Source organism: Anthonomus grandis, chromosome 18, assembly GCF_022605725.1.
Source record: "Anthonomus grandis grandis chromosome 18, icAntGran1.3, whole genome shotgun sequence".
In the NCBI taxonomy this organism is placed as follows: Eukaryota; Metazoa; Arthropoda; class Insecta; order Coleoptera; family Curculionidae; genus Anthonomus; species Anthonomus grandis.
This window is the reverse complement of record NC_065563.1, coordinates 12241824-12260751: the sequence shown is the minus strand read 5'-3', so window position 1 is coordinate 12260751 and position 18928 is coordinate 12241824. Positions and strand designations below refer to the sequence as shown.

General features: G+C 34.2%; 3 protein-coding genes across 6 annotated transcripts in view; 2 read left to right on the top strand and 1 right to left on the bottom strand.

The window, feature by feature from the left end:
- The window catches only part of LOC126746686 (phosphatidylinositol 3,4,5-trisphosphate 3-phosphatase and dual-specificity protein phosphatase PTEN-like), a 53335-nt gene extending 49381 nt beyond the window's left edge, over window positions 1-3954 (bottom strand). For 2 of the 4 annotated variants that reach the window (XM_050455015.1, XM_050455014.1), the window contains exons 1-2: window positions 3115-3952; window positions 2800-3038 (exon numbers count right to left, since the gene is read on the bottom strand). In XM_050455015.1, coding sequence (XP_050310972.1) covers window positions 2800-3038; window positions 3115-3505 — 630 coding nt within the window. In that variant the 5' untranslated portion in view covers window positions 3506-3952. Of the gene's footprint in view, window positions 1-2799; window positions 3039-3114 lie in introns of all 4 variants that reach the window. The other 2 variants (XM_050455013.1, XM_050455010.1) reach the window with 2 other exon arrangements.
- An 823-nt stretch (window positions 3955-4777) lies between these two features.
- On the top strand, window positions 4778-9090 carry LOC126746694 (probable enoyl-CoA hydratase, mitochondrial). Its single transcript, XM_050455031.1, has 3 exons — window positions 4778-4997; window positions 5314-5636; window positions 8571-9090. Exons 1-3 carry the CDS (start codon window positions 4874-4876, stop codon window positions 9027-9029), a joined length of 906 nt encoding a protein of 301 aa, XP_050310988.1. The 5' UTR covers window positions 4778-4873; the 3' UTR covers window positions 9030-9090.
- Window positions 9091-16693: 7603 nt separating this feature from the next.
- LOC126746700 (uncharacterized) lies at window positions 16694-17644 on the top strand. The gene is made up of 4 exons (XM_050455038.1): window positions 16694-16805; window positions 16886-17095; window positions 17155-17307; window positions 17374-17644. The coding sequence occupies exons 2-4, from the start codon at window positions 17035-17037 to the stop codon at window positions 17610-17612; spliced, it is 453 nt and encodes a 150-aa protein (XP_050310995.1). The 5' UTR covers window positions 16694-16805; window positions 16886-17034; the 3' UTR covers window positions 17613-17644.
- The last annotated feature ends 1284 nt before the right edge of the window (window positions 17645-18928 follow it).

The following is an 18928-nucleotide window of genomic DNA, read 5'->3' as shown; positions in this document are numbered from 1 at the left end:
CTCTCACAGATAGGTTTTTATTTCTTATGAATGAATTGATGTATTTAAGAGTCTTAAAGTAGAAGCGACTGTGACTGAAATTATATGTAATACACAAGATAAGATTAGTACTCTTTCCTATAAACAACAGATTACTTAGACTAGACAGTGTGACCTGCATAAAACTTAAGTTAACATTATCTTTACTATTATAATTAATGACAGTGCCAAAAAGGTCCTTACTTAGTCTGTGAAAAGGGGCGCCAGTCATTACTTTTCCTGATATATCATAGCAAGCACCTGACAATTCCCTGAGAATAGATGATAGACGTCTGGCACTAGAGTCTCCATAAATAAAAACTCTGGATTTCTTAGGTAAAGAGAGGCGTGTTTTATTTGTATAGGAGTAGCTATGTTTATATGAAGATGGTTCTTTGGACTTGACAGAACAACATATACATAGAGTTGGTATGTGATTCAATGTCATCAGAGTCTTTGATTACCATTGGAGTCTTTGAGATTTTAAAAGACAGTAAATCATTTCTAAGGGAAGCTATTTCACAAGAGTAAGAGTGATTTTCAGCCTCAAGAAGTCTAATAGAAGTGATCATATTTCTGCTAAGAGCATGTGTTTCCTCCAGGTCTTTTTGAAGTTGATTTATTTTTTTCTTCTGTTCTGAAATGAGCTTGTCAAAATCCTTCTCAGTCTGGGACATCCTGTCGATATCAGATCTCAACTTTAAAACTTCTTCTCTCTTGCAGTTTAATTCCACAACCATTTTTCTTTCCATGTCCAATATGTCTTCCTCAAATTCTTGAGTTTTTTTGTGCTGCTTTTTGAAGGCATTTTCCTTAGATTTCAATTCAGTATAAAGATTATCCATTTTTTTCTCCAGAGACAAAATTTCTTGGTTGTGTGAAGTTTCTAGCTGCTCAATAAGAATCCTCTTGTCATTTACTATGGTTTGCAGCCTAGCAACCTGTTTAAGGGTCCTATCATGTTCTGTTGTAGATATCCAGCTGTGTCATACATGTGTCAGAGCTGTATATCTTTGCTTGTTCGAGTTTTTCATGGGTCCGAAAATCTCTGTCCAGGCAGCTGGGGTGAAAAAAACCCAAGCACTGAATGCATAAGTAGTTATTGAAGGTTTTATTTGCACAGCATCGAAATTTACTTTTGGGATCCATTATAAGATTATCAAAGAAACTAATTCACCAAACAGCAACACAGCAAAAAAACCATGGTGGACGTCTTCATGCCTTACGCTATCGCTAACGCTAAATTTCAGGAGCTCTCTACAGTTTAAAATCTACGGGAATGCGACATAACACGATAACCATACCAATTTAACCACAACCACGGAACCACAAACCAATTTAACAATTTAAGAATATATCCAGCTTGACTGTATTGTACAATTCATTAGTAAAGTCTAAATTAATGTATGGCTCTATGTTGTGGTTCCCCATCTATGATGTTCATGTTAACAGACTGGAGTATGTACAGCGCAGATTCTTAAAGTTACTTTCTGTTAAGTTGGATGGAGTATATCCAGTAAGAGGTGTGGAACAGGAGTACCTGCTGAATAGATTCAACTATTTGTCACTAAAGCAAAATACTATTCTCTCTAGTCAGATATTTTTATATAAACTTTGCAATAATAAAATTGATTGTTCTGAGCTCTTAGAGAGGCTACCTCTATTTGCTGCCAATACAAGGAGACACCATATATTTTATCCCTGTCTTAACTTAACAAATCTGTCCAGCAAAGCTCCACTGTACCGTGCTTGTACATGGTATAATCAGATGAATGCTATAGATGTCGACATCTTTAGCAGCACTAAATATGTTTTGATTATTTTTCTGTGATTGTTATCATTTGGTTAGTGTGTCTTATATTCTTACAATTATGCTATTGTTTTAAATTTTGTTATCACTCTATAATGGATCTTATATTATTATTTTTTTACTACTTATTTAAGGTGCTTAAAACTTGTACTGTTTCAATTTTAATTATTTCGATTGTCTTGTAATTGGGAATTTTCCTGTTGTACAATAGAGTATTAGTATTTCAATACTAAACTCATTTCTTAAAATTACTTAACGTTACATTAAAGGTATACGCGAATCTAACAGAAAAGCCTTGTATTTCTTCTCGAAAGTGAAAAGTGAGCATGATCTTATTAAGTTGTATACTACACCCTGGTAGGCAAATGAGTTTTTCAGTTCTATGCACTGATATTTGAAATCTAATAATGTTTCTTAGGCGGTGACTATATGTAAATCTTGTCTTGCCATGAAATAATCTGAAAGATATTTAGGGCACCTCGACTTGTAAATTCTATAAACAAACTGACCGAAATGTAAAGCTGCTCTCCTTCCGTATTTTAGTATTCTATTGTCAAAATATGTTTATGGTGTTATGTGATCAAACTTTTGTATGTTGAAGACAAATCTCGTCTTGAGCTAACTGAATTATGTTCTTCATTTCAAGAGTGAGGTGATTGTAAAAAACAAAGTTGCAATAATCTAGCTGTGACCAAACAAGAGCCTAATTCGATATTTTTGGGCAAATAATATTTAAATTGATGCAAACTTTGCACGATCATTTTTTTATTACATGTACCTGAAAGTTTAGGACCTCATCAAACATGACACCAAGATTTTTTTGCTGATGCTGAACAAGGAAAGAGACTGTTATTTATATGCAAAGTAGTAAAATTATTTAATTATTTTTAATGTATTAGAACCTACGAGTAAGTATTTTCTGTACAACAAAGGTCAAAACTAATTGCTGTATAACTAAATAAAAATTATACCTGACAAAATGGCTCCACAGACTCGATCATGGGGGGACTGTGGTCATCAAACGGGAAATCCTTCACCATATTATGGAACTTGGCTTTATCGTAACTCCTCTCCGAACACAAATTGTAAATCATGTAGTGCTTGGGGTGTTTTTGATCTAAAAACTTCACGACGTCCTCGATATTGTTCCTATAAACACTTTCGATATTAGAAGCAGGATAGCCCATCGCTATGATGCTATCGGTGATATCTATTAGGCATTATTTAAGGAAAACAAACACTAACGTCTAAGATCATTATAAAGCAAATAAACTAGAAAAGGATACAAGTAAGATCCAAATTGAACCCGTCCTGCTTATACCTGTTGCGTTTCTTACTAACAATGTTTTTAATGGGATTGGTAAAGTTCATGTTCGGAAATGAGGCAGTCATAGTCTCCAAGGTACTCTGACTGTCCATGGACTGCCTGTTCAGGCAGCTTGACTCCTCTCTAGAATCATTTTTGTCTAACGGGGTCGTCCCCTTTGCGGTTTTTGTACTAGGAAGGAACCCAATGAATTCCTTGGGGTTGTTCTTGTTTAGGCTGGTGCAGTTACCTTTGGCCAAAAAATAACATTGAAAACCTTTGAGGTTAGATGCACATAATCGTCCAACGTCTAAGTGCCTACCTCTATACGTCTTGTTCTTGGATTTCCTGCAACTAACACAGACCCCCATAAAAGCACCTGGAGCTCACCGATAAGTTAAACTCAACACTCAACTCGCACATAGGAAAGTTATCAGACAAACTGTATTGCACTGATACGAATTAACGAACTCGCTGTATTACGAAATAAATAAGAACACGATTTTATTAGTATTATTGGCACTGGGTCAGACCTACTTCATCTGAAAGATCCCTTTTTCGGACCGCGATAACACAATCACATTGTTTTCCCTCTGTGCGCGGAGAGGAGGTGTAACTGCACCATTTTATTTAGACCTGGGGCACCGTGGGGCCGTTTTATCGCTTCCTCGACGACGTTTTCGGGAAACTCTGCATCGTTTGTGTCGGAAAACGGGAAAATTCCTGGGCCTTTGTCTTTTTTTCACAAGAAACTGGAACATCCACGGAACTTTACATTTTTTGACAACTCTTCCGTTCCGCAGGTTAGGCAACCAGCGGATTTTGACAGGTGACAGTGACATTTTTGACAAGTAATGCGCACGTTGCCAAGTCACAGTTTTAGAATAGAAAGTTTTTCAAATGGAAAAACGCGGTAAAGTAAAGGGACGTCTAAAAGCCATGAACATTCTTACATAGAATGTTGAGTTAAAACGTTTTATTATTTACATTCAGAAAAAACCATAGGGAGCAAAAACCTGGCCTGTCACATTTTTAAATACAGTGGCGCCATCTAGGGATTAAAGTAAAAATTAAATAGGCATATTGAATATTAAGTTGCCTATCTTTATTCATATATAGTATACATAATCTTTGTCTTGAATTTTTTAAATTTAATATAGGAATGACCTTGACTCGACCCTAGACAAATCCCAAAACTCTCACCAAGAATTCAAAAATACAGCTGATTAACGTCAACTCTTGTGTAAACACATCTCAAAGCGGTTTTGACCTAATTCGTATTAATATGACGTGTAAACCTAGTAAATAAATGGAACTCTTGTCTATGCTGGTACTCGGGAGTGTTCGAGGTCGCTCGGACACGTTCGGGTTTCCGTGCTGTACACTCCGAATAAAAGACTTGACTCGATACCTATTAACTTGAAGATTATCTAGTAATGCCGACTTATTACGTATAATTCAAGATAATGTACTAATGGATTTCCTTATCATTAACCTTTGAACCATATATTATTTATTAATAACCTAAAAGACAAATGCCGGTCACGTGATTATAAACACAACAAAGCCCCGCGGACCACGTGACCGTTGTCGAATGTCACTGACCTTCACCCAAGGTCCCGATACCAATTTATCAGCAACGGAGTTGTTTACTCGCACCGTTTTTATCGTTGTACCGGTACCTACGTGCATACATCGGCAGTATATTATATTCCTTGGGTTCTGCGAGACGGTAAAACATGGCCACCCGATCGGTTTCCAAACTGCTGTTTTCCAAAACTGGGGCGACCCTATTGGTGAAAAACGCCCGCGGGGCTCAGAACGTGAGACCGTTCTCTAGCCCCGCCAGTGCCCCGAGCACAGGTACGTACTAAGACCATTCTAATGATTTTTCAGTATTTATTATTGGGGTTATTCATTTGTCCTAATTAACCTTAAAAAAACATATCTGTCATCTGTCATGTCCATCTATCTGTCACTGGTAGGGCTGGGCAGTTTATATCGAATATTGACACGTTTAGGTGGTATCGCGTCACTAACTGTTTTATCCTAATAACAATCTGTCATAAATAAAAAGATACACACACACAGGTTATAAATAGAGCTGGGCATTTTGCATCGATACTGGATAATTCATTCATTCATTAATAAACTAAACAAAAAAAAAACGTTTTTTTAGCCAACTACGAGTTTATCAAAGTAAGCAGCGCCGGCTCGAAGGACCAAGTGGGCGTGATCACCTTGAACCGCCCCAAGGCGTTGAACGCCCTCTGTAACGGTTTGATGCAGGAGGTGGCGAACGCCCTGGACGTCTTAGAGGCGAACAAGGACATTGGGGCGATCGTGATCACGGGAAGTGAACGCGCGTTCGCCGCGGGGGCGGACATTAAAGAGATGCAGAACAACACGTACGCCCAGTGCGTTTCCAGTAACTTTTTGGAGCATTGGAACCGCGTGTCGAAGGTTGGCAAACCTGTTATCGCTGCTGTCAACGGATACGCCGTAAGTACCTCCATCCGTCAACGATCTAATGACCTTGTTGCCCATAGACAAGGAATATGTTTTTTTGTGGGATTAGCACTCCCTTACCTTGTTCTTCCTTTGGACTACCCAATCTACCATAGAATACAAACGTAAAGAAATGCGGGTTGCCTAATATTAACGCGAAAAAAATGTTGGCCCTCTTAGTTAACGCGATGTAAACGTACCTTAAGATTTATACATGAGAACTGTCACTTGTCTGTTATGACTTTGACATGCGGCGACGCAGTGCCATTTTAATGACGTCATATTTTAATTATTCCAAATAAAAATTCATTATTTCTTCCAAGCAGTTGAGTCTAATTAAAAAAACTTAAAATTTGACAGTTGACATGTCTAGTCAATTTTAATTAATTTAACGGCATGTGAACATGCTTAACAGTCCAGGTTTACATTTCCCATTCAGCCTAATTTTTAATTAAATATTTCCCATTTAGCCTAATTTTTAATTAATTTTATTTTAATTAAAGATTCTATTTCAGTCCAGGTTTACATTTCCCATTCAGCCTCATTTTTAATTAAATGTTTCCCATACAGCCTAATTTTTAATTAAAATTTTCCCATTTAGCCTAATTTTGAATTATTTTTTTAAATTAAATATTTTTATTCCAGTCCAGGCTTACATTTCCCATTCAGCCTAATTTTTAATTAAATGTTTCCCATACAGCCTAATTTTTAATTAAATTTTTCCCATTCAGCCTAATTTTTAATTAAATATTTTATTCTTAATTATTTTTAATTATTACTTATATATTTTTAATTATTTTTTTTTAATTTAAGATTTTATTCTAGTCCAGGTTTACATTTCCCATTTAACCTAATTTTTAATTAATTTTCTTAATTAAAGATTTTATTACAGTCCAGGTATACATTTCCCATTTAGCCTAATTTTAAATTTTTTTAAAATTAAATATTTATTCACTGGAATAATTAAATAATGACTGAAATAATTATTCCAGTCCAGGTTTACATTTCCCATTTAACCTAATTTTTAATTAATTTTTTTAATTAAAGATTTTATTCCAGTCCAGGTATACATTTCCCATTTAGCGTAATTTTTAATTAAATTTTTCCCATTTAGCCTATTTTTTAATTTTTTTTTTAAAACTAAATATTTATTCACTGGAATAATTAATTAATTACTGGAATAATTAAATAAATATTCCAGTCCAGGTTAACATTTCCCATTCAGCCTAATTTTTTCCCATTTAGCCTAATTTTTAATTATTTTTTAAATAAAATATTTTATTCCAGTCCAGGTTTACATTTCCCATTTAACCTAATTTTTAATATATTTTTTTTTTAATTAAAGATTTTCTTCTAGTACAGGTTTACATTTCCCAATCAGCCTAATTTTTAATTAAATTATTCCCATTTAACCTAATTTTTAATTAATTTTTTTTTAATTAAATATTTTATTCCAGTCCAGGTTTACATTTCCCATTTAACCTAATTTTTAAAAATTTTTTTTTAATTAAAGATTTTCTTCTAGTCCAGGTTTACATTTCCCAATCAGCCTAATTTTTAATTAAATTATTCCTATTTAGCCTAATTTTTAATTAAATTATTCCCATTTAGCCTAATTTTTAATTAATTTTTTTCAAATAAATATTTTATTCCAGTCGGGTTTACATTTCCCATTCAGCCTATTTTTTAATTAAATTTTTCTCATTTAGCCTAGTTTTTTATTAAATTTTTCCCATTTAGCCTAATCTTTAATTATTTTTTTAATCAAAGATTTTATTCCAGTCCAGGTATACATTTCCCATTCAGCCTAATTTTTTAATTAAATTTTTCCCATTTAGCCTAATTTTTAATTAAATATTTCATTCCAGTCCATGTTTACATTTCCCATTTAACGTAATTTTTAAATAAACGTTTCCCATTTAGCCTAATTTTTAATTAAATATTTTATTCCAGCCCATGTTTACATTTCCCATTTAGCCTAATTTTTAAATAATTTATAAATTCTTATAATTATTTTTTTAAATAAAATATTTTATTCCAGTCCAGGTTTACATTTCCTATTCAGCCTAATTTTTAATTAAATTTTACCCATTCAAACTAATTTTTAATTAAATATTTTATTCCAGTCCATGTATACATTTCCCATTCAGCCTAATTTTTAATTAAATTTCTCCCATTTAGCCTAATTTTTTTTAATAAAGATTTTATTCCAGTCCAGGTTTACATTTCCCATTCAGCCTAATTTTTAATTAATTTTTTTTTTAATTAAAGATTTTATTCTTAGAAGTTTTTCCCAAAAAACTATAAAACTGACGTCAAAATTTCCCGTCAGTCATAAGTAGAGATGTGTAGTGTGTATCGATATTGACTGTTTGTTGTGCAGTGATTTTAATAATAAAAAACATTTTATTTTTTCTATAAGGTATTTACTACTAACCGCTATTTTCCCATTTCTCCTAAAGCATACATTAACAGTTTCTGCTGTTCAGTCACGTTTTTCCCATTGACCCTAAAACTGACTTAAAAATTTCCCATTTATCATTCCTATCTTTCCTTAATGACTCCTAATGATCAGTTTCTAATTTGACCAAAAAATATTTTTTTCATATTAAATTATCTGTTTCTATCAGTTTTTCCCATTCGCCCTAAAACTGTTAAAAAAATCAAAATTTGTCATCAATCATAAATAGTACGGAGCAATTTATATCGATATAACTACTCACGCTGTTACGTCATTTTTAACGAATATTTATTCTGAAATGCGAATTTTCATCCGAACATTCCCGAATCTACATAAAAGGACACGCCCATATTTTTATGTTTTATGGGACATACACCATACATAACCAAAGGATGCTTATATACAATTTATTTCATAGCAGTAGATCTGGGGTTACTATATCGATATTTTCTCGTTTAATTTTACAGTTGGGAGGCGGTTGCGAACTGGCCATGATGTGCGACATCATCTACGCGGGTGAAAAGGCGAAATTCGGTCAGCCGGAGATTCTGATCGGGACGATCCCCGGTGCAGGCGGTACCCAAAGGTTGCCGAGGTACGTCGGCAAATCGAAGGCGATGGAGATCGTCCTTACGGGGAACCAGGTGCCGGCACAGGAAGCGGAAAAAATGGGTCTGGTATCGAAAGTGTTCCCGGTGGAAACCCTGTTGGAGGAGGCGATCAAGTTGGGCGAGAAAATCGCCGCCAACTCTCCGATAATCAATAAATTGTGCAAAGAGTCGGTTAACGTGGCCTACGAGACGACGCTCACCGAAGGGCTGCACTTCGAGAAGAGAACGTTCCACGGTACGTTCGCCACCAAGGACCGCAAGGAGGGAATGACCGCTTTCGTGGAGAAACGCGCTCCGAACTTTATCGGAGAATAAAATTAAGGCATTTACGTTATTTTTTTTTGTTTGTTTACAATATAAGAAGCGTATTTTGAAATATCGACTTTTATTTCCGTCTCTACTTACCCGTTTTCCCCTAAAGTATACAGTGACAGTTGCTGCTGTTCAGGCCCATCTCTACTATAAGCGAATCCAAAATGGCGGCAGTAGAGCTGGGTAGCGGCAGTATGAGCTATATGTGTATATGTATAATTAGGAATTTTTTTAATTACTCAAGTTTTTCCCATAAACCCGAAAATTTACTTAATAATTTGCCCTCATTCATTGATACAGCTGAGCAGTTTATATCGATATTGACTGTCTACTTTTGCATTGTGGTGAGCCTTTGACCTAAAACAATTACTCACTTTCCCATTGACCTCAAAATTTCCCATTTGCAATTAAAGAAACGTAATAACAATAGTTTTTAAGCCCATCTCTATTTAATGATTTCAAGACGGCGCTGATATTAAAAAACCATTTCCCGTTTGACCTAAACATTTTTCCGTTATTTTCCTATTTCTCCTAAAGCATACATTAACAGTTTCTGCTTTTCAGTCACGTTTTTCCCATTGACCATAAAACTGACTTCAAAATTTACCATTCCTATCTTTCCTTAATGATTCCAAGATGGCGGCCGATATGAGAAATCCTTTTCCCATGTAACCGAAAAAAATTAAGTGTCAATTTTCAATGCCTAAAATTTAACGATACTATTTGATAAAATTTGACGATTTTACCATAAAATTTTCCCATTTTCCCTAAAGCACACTGATAGTTAAAAGCAATCACCGACCTAAAATAACATTATTGTGATATTATAAGGTTTTCCCATTTGTCATAAATTTGACATCGAAATGTTTGATCTGTCACAAATAGAGATGGGCGGTTTGTATCGATAATTAAATTGTATCTTTATTTGTTTAATTTTTTATTTAATTTCTCATTTTCCATAATAAAACACACTGACAGTTTTAGGGCACGCAATTTTATGGTAAATGGGAATTTTATTTGTACTATTTACAATAGGAAAGAGTTTTTTTAATCCAGATTTTTGAGCTCACGTCTACATTTCTATTAAATATGATTCCAAAATGGCGGCTGATCATTTTTCCCTAATTCCCTAAAACAAGTATTAACCTAGTTTATGATATTACAAGCTTTTCCCATTTACTAAATATTAAAGGTTCGTAGTGCTACGAAGTAAAATATCGTGTTCCTACAAGTGTTTTCCCATTACCCATAAAATCGACCAGAATAATCCGCGAGTCATAAAAAAGAGCTGGGCACTTACTGCTCTTCGAGCACATCTCTACTAAAAGGTTTCAAGATGGCGGCAGATAACCGAAACCCGTTTCCCATTTAACCGAAAGATACTAAGCGGTATTTATCTTTCTATTTACCCGTTTTCCCTAAAGTATAGAGTGACAGTTGCTGCTGTTCAGGTCCATCTCTACTATAAGCAAATCCAAAATGGCGCAGTAGAGCTGGGTAGCTTATATAGATATTACGGAAAAAAATCGAGTGGTATTTTACAATTCAATACCAATACTATCTCTACTTTCCCATTTTCGCTAAAGCACACTGATAAAACAATCACCGACTTAAAATAAAATAAAATTGTTGTGATTTTACAAGGTTTTCCCATTTGTCATAAACTTGACTCCGAAATGTCTGATCTGTCATAAATAGAGATGGGCGGTTTGTATCGATAATTAAATTGTATCTTTATTTATTTTATTTTTTATTTAATTTCCCATTCTCCATAAAACACACTGACAGTTTTAGGACACGCAATTTTATGGTAAATGGGAATTTTATTTGTATTTACAATAGGAAAGAGTTTTTTATAATCCAGATTTTTGAGCTAACGTCTACATTTCTATCAAATATGATTCCAAAATGGCGGCTGATCATTTTTCCCTAATTCCCTAAAACAAGTATTAACCTAGTTTATAGTGATATTACAAGCTTTTCCCATTTGTCATAAACTTGACTTAGAAATGTCTGATCTGTCATAAATAGAGATGTGCGGTTTGTATCGATATTCAAATTGTATCTCGTAGTGTTATGACTATTATCATTATATTTGAACAGAATTTATTATATCATATTAAGTTTTTTTAAATTAAATATCGTCGTTTAAATTACCCTAAACGTTCACATTTAATGGCCTACTATTAAATATTTTCTTTCTGAAAATACTCATTTTTTAGGTTGATCCCAAAATTTTCCATAAAACACACTGAAAGTTTTAGCACACCCAATTTTATTGTAACCGGGAATTTTATTTCCTATTTATCATAAAATTTATAATTTATTTAACGATTTTAAGAGCGGTTGAATAAGTAATCCGTTTCCCATTTAGCCGAAAAATTTCAGGTGGTATTTTTTTATGCCTACAACAACCACTCGCCTAGTTTATTGTCTTCCTACAAGTTTTTCCCATTACGCATAAAATCGACCAGAACAATCCGTGAGTCATAAAAAAGAGCTGGGCACTTACTTCTCTTCGAGCACATCTCTACTAAGAGATTTCAAGATGGCGGCAGATAATATAAAATAAAATAAATAGGGCTGGCAGCTTGTATCGATATTGACCGTTCGTGGTGCTACGATGTCATTGATTGAACATAATATTGTTTGAATACCTGTTTTCATTAACCTTAAAACTAACTTCAAAATTTCCCATTAGACATAAATAGTCATAAATTATATATAAAACATTTATTTGACGTTTTTTATTTAATATACTTACAATATAAGAAGCGTGGATATTTTAAATTACTGATACTCTCTCTCTTTCTCTCTCTCTCTCTCTCCCTCTCTCTCTCTCTCTCTCTGTCTACTTTTACATTTTCGCTAAAGCCCATTGACAGTGATTTCAAGATGGCGGCCGATATTAGAACCCCGTTTCCCATTTAACCGAAAATATATAATAATACATATATAAGTGTGATTTTCTTATACCTAAGGTTTGATGAGTCCTTTGCTCTAAAACAAACAGAATTTGTGATATTACAGATTTTTACCGAAAAATTGAACTAATTTTTTTCCCATTAATCATAAATAGAGATGGGTGATTTGTATCGATATTGACTGCCCGAGGTGCTATGACGCCATCAGTAAGAAATAAAAATAGTTGTTAAGCCCATCTCTAGTTAACGATTCCAAGACGGCGCTGATATTAAAAATCCATTTCCCCTTTAAACTAAACATTTTTCATTATCTTTCCTTAATGATTCCAAGATGGCGGCTGATATGAGAAATCCTTTTCCCATGTAACCGAAAAAAATTTTGTCAAAGACTCACCACAATGTAAAAGTAGACAGTCAATATCGATATAAACTGCCCAGCTCCACTGCCGCCATTTTGGATTCGCTTACAGTAGAGATGGAGCTGAAAAGCAGCAACTGTCACTGTATACTTTAGGGAAAATGGGGGAAATGGGAAAATAGAAAGATAAATACCACTTAGTATCTTTAGGTTAAATGGGAAACGGGTTTCGATTATCTCCCGCCATCTTGAAACCTTTTAGTAGAGATGTGCTCGAAGAGCAGTAAGTGCCCAGCTCTTTTTTATGACTCACGGATTATTCTGGTCGATTTTATGGGTAATGGGAAAACACTTGTAGGAACACAATAAACTAGGCGAGTGGTTGTTGTAGACATAGAAAAATACCACCTAAAATTTTTCGGTTAAATGGGAAACGGATTACTTATACAACCGCTCTTAAAATCATTAAATAAATTGTAAATTTTATGATAAATAGGAAAATAAATTCCCATTTACCATAAAATTGTGTGTCCGGAAACTGTCAGTGTGTTTTATGGAAAATGGGAAATTTTGGGATAAGCCTAAAAAATGTGTATTTTCAGAAAGAAAATCTTTAATAGAAGCCAAAAAATGAGAATGTTTAGGGTGATTTAAACGACGATATTTAATTTTAAAAAAGAAACTTAATATGATATAATAAATTATGTTCAAATATAATGATGTCATAACACCACGAAATACAATTTAAATCTCGATACAAGCAGCCCATCTCTATTTATGACAGATCGGACATTTCGAAGTCAAGTTTATGACAAATGGGAAAACCTTGTAATATCACAATAATTTTATTTTAAGTCGGTGATTGTTTTTGATTATCAGTGTGTTTTAGGGAAGATGGGAAAGTAGAGAAAACGGTCCTTATATCAATGACGCCTCAGCTAGGAATTTATGTTTAGTTTTAAGATTAATGTGAAAATTATGTTCAAATAACAAGGTCATATGTGCAGCCAGTTTTATGGTAAATGGGAAAAAGTTGTAATATCACAATAATTAGGGTAAATAGCTGTTTTAGAATCATTTAGGCGTTGAAAAATGTCACTTAATTTTTTTCGGTTACATGGGAAAAGGATTTCTCGTATCAGCCGCCATCTTGGGAAAATGGGAAATTAGGGATAAACCTAAAAAATGTATACTTTAGGGAAATCGGGTAAATAAAAAGATAAATACCACTTAATATCTTTTGGTTAAATGGGAAATGGGTGTTTAATGACTTACGGATTGTTCTGGTCAATTTTATGGGTAATGGGAAAAACTTGTAGGAACACAATAAACTAGGCGAGTGCTTGTTGTAGGCATAGAAAAATACCACCTGAAATTTTTCGGTTAAATGGGAAACAGATTACTTATTCAACCGCTCTTAAAATCATTAAAAAATTGTAAATTTTATGATAAATAGGAAATAAAATTCCCATTTACTATAAAATTGTGTGTCCTAAATATGTCAGTGTGTTTTATGGAAAATGGGAAATTAGGGATGAACCTAAAAAATGTTTAGGGTGATTTAAACGACGATATTTAATTAAAAAAAACTTAATATGATATAATAAATTATGTTCAAATGTAATGATGATGTCATAACACCACGAGATACAATTTAAATATCGATACGGACCGCCCATCTCTATTTGTGACAGATCAGACATTTCGGAGTCAAGTTTATGACAAATGGGAAAACCTTGTAATATCACAATAATTTTATTTTAAGTCGGTGATTGTTTTTGATTATCAGTGTGCTTTAGGGAAAATGGGAAAGTAGAGAAAACGGTCCTTATATCAATGACGCCTCGGCTAGGAATTTATGTTTACTTTTAAGGTTAATGTGAAAATTATGTTCAAGTAACAAGGTGATATCTGCAGCCAGTGTTATGGTAAATGGGAAAAAGTTGTAATATCACAATAATTACGGTAAATAGCTGTTTTAGAATCATTTAGGCGTTGAAAAATGTCACTTAATTTTTTTCGGTTACATGGGAAAAGGATTTCTCGTATTAGCCGCCATCTTGGGAAAATGCGAAATTAGGGATAAACCTAAAAAATGTATACTTTAGGGAAAACGGGTAAATAAAAAGATAAATACCACTTAATATCTTTCGGTTAAATGGGAAAAGGGTGTTTAATGACTTACGGATTGTTCTGGTCAATTTTATGGGTAATGGGAAAAACTTGTTGGAACACAATAAACTAGGCGAGTGCTTGTTGTAGGCATAGAAAAATACCACCTGAAATTTTTCGGTTAAATGGGAAACGGATTACTTATTCAACCGCTCTTAAAATCATTAAATAAATTGTAAATTTTAAGATAAATAAGAAATAAAATTCCCATTTACTATAAAATTGTGTGTCCTAAAACTGTCAGTGTGTTTTATGGAAAATGGGAAATTAGGGATAAACCTAAAAAATGTTTAGGGTGATTTAAACGACGATATTTAATTTAAAAAAAACTTAATATGATATAATAAATTATGTTCAAATATAATAATGTCATAACACCACGAAATACAATTTAAATCTCGATACAAGCAGCCCATCTCTATTTATGACAGATCGGACATTTCGAAGTCAAGTTTATGACAAATGGGAAAACCTTGTAATATCACAATAATTTTATTTTAAGTCGGTGATTGTTTTTGATTATCAGTGTGCTTTAGGGAAAATGGGAAAGTAGAGAAAACGGTCCTTATATCAATGACGCCTCAGCTAGGAATTTATGTTTAGTTTTAAGATTAATGTGAAAATTATGTTCAAATAACAAGGTCATATCTGCAGCCAGTTTTATGGTAAATGGGAAAAAGTTGTAATATCACAATAATTACGGTAAATAGCTGTTTTAGAATCATTTAGGCGTTGAAAAATGTCACTTAATTTTTTTCGGTTACATGGGAAAAAGATTTCTCGTATCAGCCGCCATCTTGGGAAAATGGGAAATTAGGGATAAACCTAAAAAATGTATACTTTAGGGAAATCGGGTAAATCAAAAGATAAATACCACTTAATATCTTTCGGTTAAATGGGAAATGAGTGTTTAATGACTTACGGATTGTTCTGGTCAATTTTATGGGTAATGGGAAAACACTTGTAGGAACACAATAAACTAGGCGAGTGCTTGTTGTAGGCATAGAAAAATACCACCTGAAATTTTTCGGTTAAATGGGAAACGGATTACTTATACAACCGCTCTTAAAATCATTAAATAAATTGTAAATTTTATGATAAATAGGAAATAAAATTCCCATTTACTATAAAATTGCGTGTCCTAAAACTGTTAGTGCGTTTTATGGAAAATGGGAAATGAGAAAATTAAAAAAAAAAAAACTTAATATGATATGATGAATTATGTTCAAATATAATGATGATGTCATAACACCACGAGATACAATTTAAATATTGATACGAACCGCCCATCTCTATTTATGATAAATGGGAAAACCTTGTAATATCACAATAATTTTATTTTATTTTAAGTCGGTGATTGTTTTAGACTATCAGTGTGCTTTAGGGAAAATGGGAAAGTAGAGAAACCGGTCCTTATATCAATGACGCCTCAGCTAGGAATTTATGTTTAGTTTTAAGGTTAATGTGAAAAAAAAACACATTTAAATCACTTGATTATGTTCAAATAATGACGTCATATCTGCAGCCAATTTTATGGTAAATGGGAAAAAGTTGTAATATCACAATAATTAAGGTCAATAGCTGTTTTAAAATCATTTAGGCGTTGAAAAATGTCACTTAATTTTTTTCGGTTACATGGGAAAAGGATTTCTCGTATCAGCCGCCATCTTGGGATCATAAAGGAAATATAGGAATGATAAATTTTGAAGTCAGTTTTATGGTCAATGGGAAAAACGTGGCTGAGAAGCAGAAACTGTTAATGTATGCTTTAGGAGAAATGGGAAAGTAACGGAAAAATTTTTAGGTTAAAGGGGAAATGGATTTTTAATATCTGCGCCGTCTTGGAATCATTAACTAGAAATGGGCTTAAAAACTATTTTTATTACGTTTCCTTTATTGCAAATGGGAAATTTTGAGGTCAATGGGAAAAATAGGAAAGTGAGTTTGTTTTAGGTCAAAGGCTCACCACAATAGTGTCAGTTTACAAAAATAATTGAATGACGTCCTCAGTCTTATTTAATGACTTACTATTACTATTTATTTCTTCTATAACCATATAAGTATCTTATAACACAATTTGTTCATCTCTAGTCCTCTGTTAAAGCCCATCTTTACTTTCCCATTTTTCCTAAAGTACACACTGACAGTTGTGACTCATCTCTACTAAATAAGTCCAAGATGGCGGCTGATATTAGAGAAAATTACAAGTTTTCCACTTGCCATTAATTGGCCTGAAAATTTCCCATCCGTCATAAAAAGAGCTGGGTAGTTTGTATCGATATCACGCGGTTCGTAGTGCTATGACGTCATTAATAAGGAATAAAAGTAAGTTTATAAAAACCATTGAATGCCGTTAACTTATGTTGAATATATGGAGCCATAATCGACGAAATTCGTTATTTCAGATCAACGACAGTGCAAAAGGTTATCGATCGAGCGTGTTCGGCCAGATATTTTGACATGCGTATGTTTTTTTGGGGGGAGATTATTATACACTCATTAAAAGTCGGTTTTTTAATAGTGTCTTCCGTGCGGACTATTATAAGTGATCATCATGACTCATAAACACTTCTATTATCTCGTTATCTTGGTGGCATCTCCTTTAATTTCAACAGGTAAGTTAACCCAGGGCTAATTTTTATAATAAAAAGTCATAAATTGCATTGTATTGAAGCTCTCGGACTAAAATGTTTCCAGTGCAATTCGGCCGAGAGTCCAGACTGTGCCACCCTTAAGTCCAACGACACCGACATCAGTCCGCACCTGAAAGACTGCGAGGTAAATCAACCCGATCACGAACCGTTTTGCCGGAAAATCGTTACGAAAAGTAAACAATTCGCCTCACAGGAACCACCCTCCGCATATTAATCAAATTTCCGTTTTTAATCGACAGTTTTAGACGGCGAGAGCGTCCGAGTGATCCGTAGTTGCGGCTGGATCCTGCAGGAACCCGCGCGCAGAAACGACACGTGCAGGAGCAACGACAGCGACTACGTCCTCAGAACTAGCTGCTACTGCTTTTCTGATGCCTGCAATCGGGCCACGCCCCTCGGTGCCGCGCCCTTAAGCACCACCCTCTTAATTGTTAGTCTAGCAAAAGTGATTATTAGATCTATAGATATTGTTTTTTAATGTATGTCGAAATAAATATGTGTGAGAATGTTCTTTTCTTCTTCTTTTTATAGTCAACTGACTTATTTTCACTGTATTTATTAACAACTATTTATTAAGTAATTTAAATCTCGCGCCAATATTACCAACTTTACTGCACTGAACTGACGCCTCCTATAGGCAACCCTACATATTCGACTGACTGAATTCGAACTAACTATACCAGCGTCTTCTTTGGACCACCTACATTACGAAAATACCGGGTTATAACGAGATTCGAGCAGAACTAACTGAATGACAGCACTTTGAAAATTCGGAAAAAGTCATTTTTCGACCCCGTTTTTGAGGCCAAAAATGGGCATCAAAAATGCGATATCTCGGCTTCTATAAGACCTACGACCTTGCGGATGGTCTCGTTGGATCCAGAACGACGAAACTAAGACAAAACCGTTGGAATTTTCCCGATAGCTCCCATAGAAGCCGAGATATCGGCCTTCAAAGTTTGGGTTTTTTCATTCTTTGGGTATACCCCCCCGTTTGGATTTTTTCAGGAATTTTTTTTTTTTCGAATTCGAACTAACTATACCAGCGTGTTCTTTGGACCACCTACATTACGAAAATACCGGGTTATAACGAGATTCGAGCAGAACTAACTGAATGACAGCACTTTGAAAATTCGGAAAAAGTCATTTTTCGACCCCGATTTTGAGGCCAAAAATGGGCATCAAAAATGCCATATCTCGGCTTCTATAAGAGCTACGACATTGCGGATGGTCTCGTTGGATTGAGAACGACGAAACTAAGACAAAACCGTTGGAATTTTCCCGATAGCTCCCATAGAAGCCGAGATATCGGCCTTCAAAGTTTGGGTTTTTTCATTCTTCGGGTATACCCCCCCGTTTGGATTTTTTTCAGGAAATTTTTTTTTTTTCGAATTCGAACTAACTATACCAGCGTGTTCTTTGGACCACCTACATTACGAAAATACCGGGTTATAACGAGATTCGAGCAGAACTAACTGAATGACAGCACTTTGAAAATTCGGAAAAAGTCATTTTCCGACCCCGTTTTTGAGGCCAAAAATGGGCATCAAAAATGCCATATCTCAGCTACTATTAGAGCTACGACCTTGCGGATGGTCTCGTTGGATTGAGAACGACGAAACTAAGACAAAACCGTTGGAATTTTCCCGATAGCTCCCATAGAAGCCGAGATATCGGCCTTCAAAGTTTGGGTTTTTTCATTCTTCGGGTATACCCCCCCGTTTGGATTTTTTTCAGGAAATTTTTTTTTTTCGAATTCGAACTAACTATACCAGCGTGTTCTTTGGACCACCT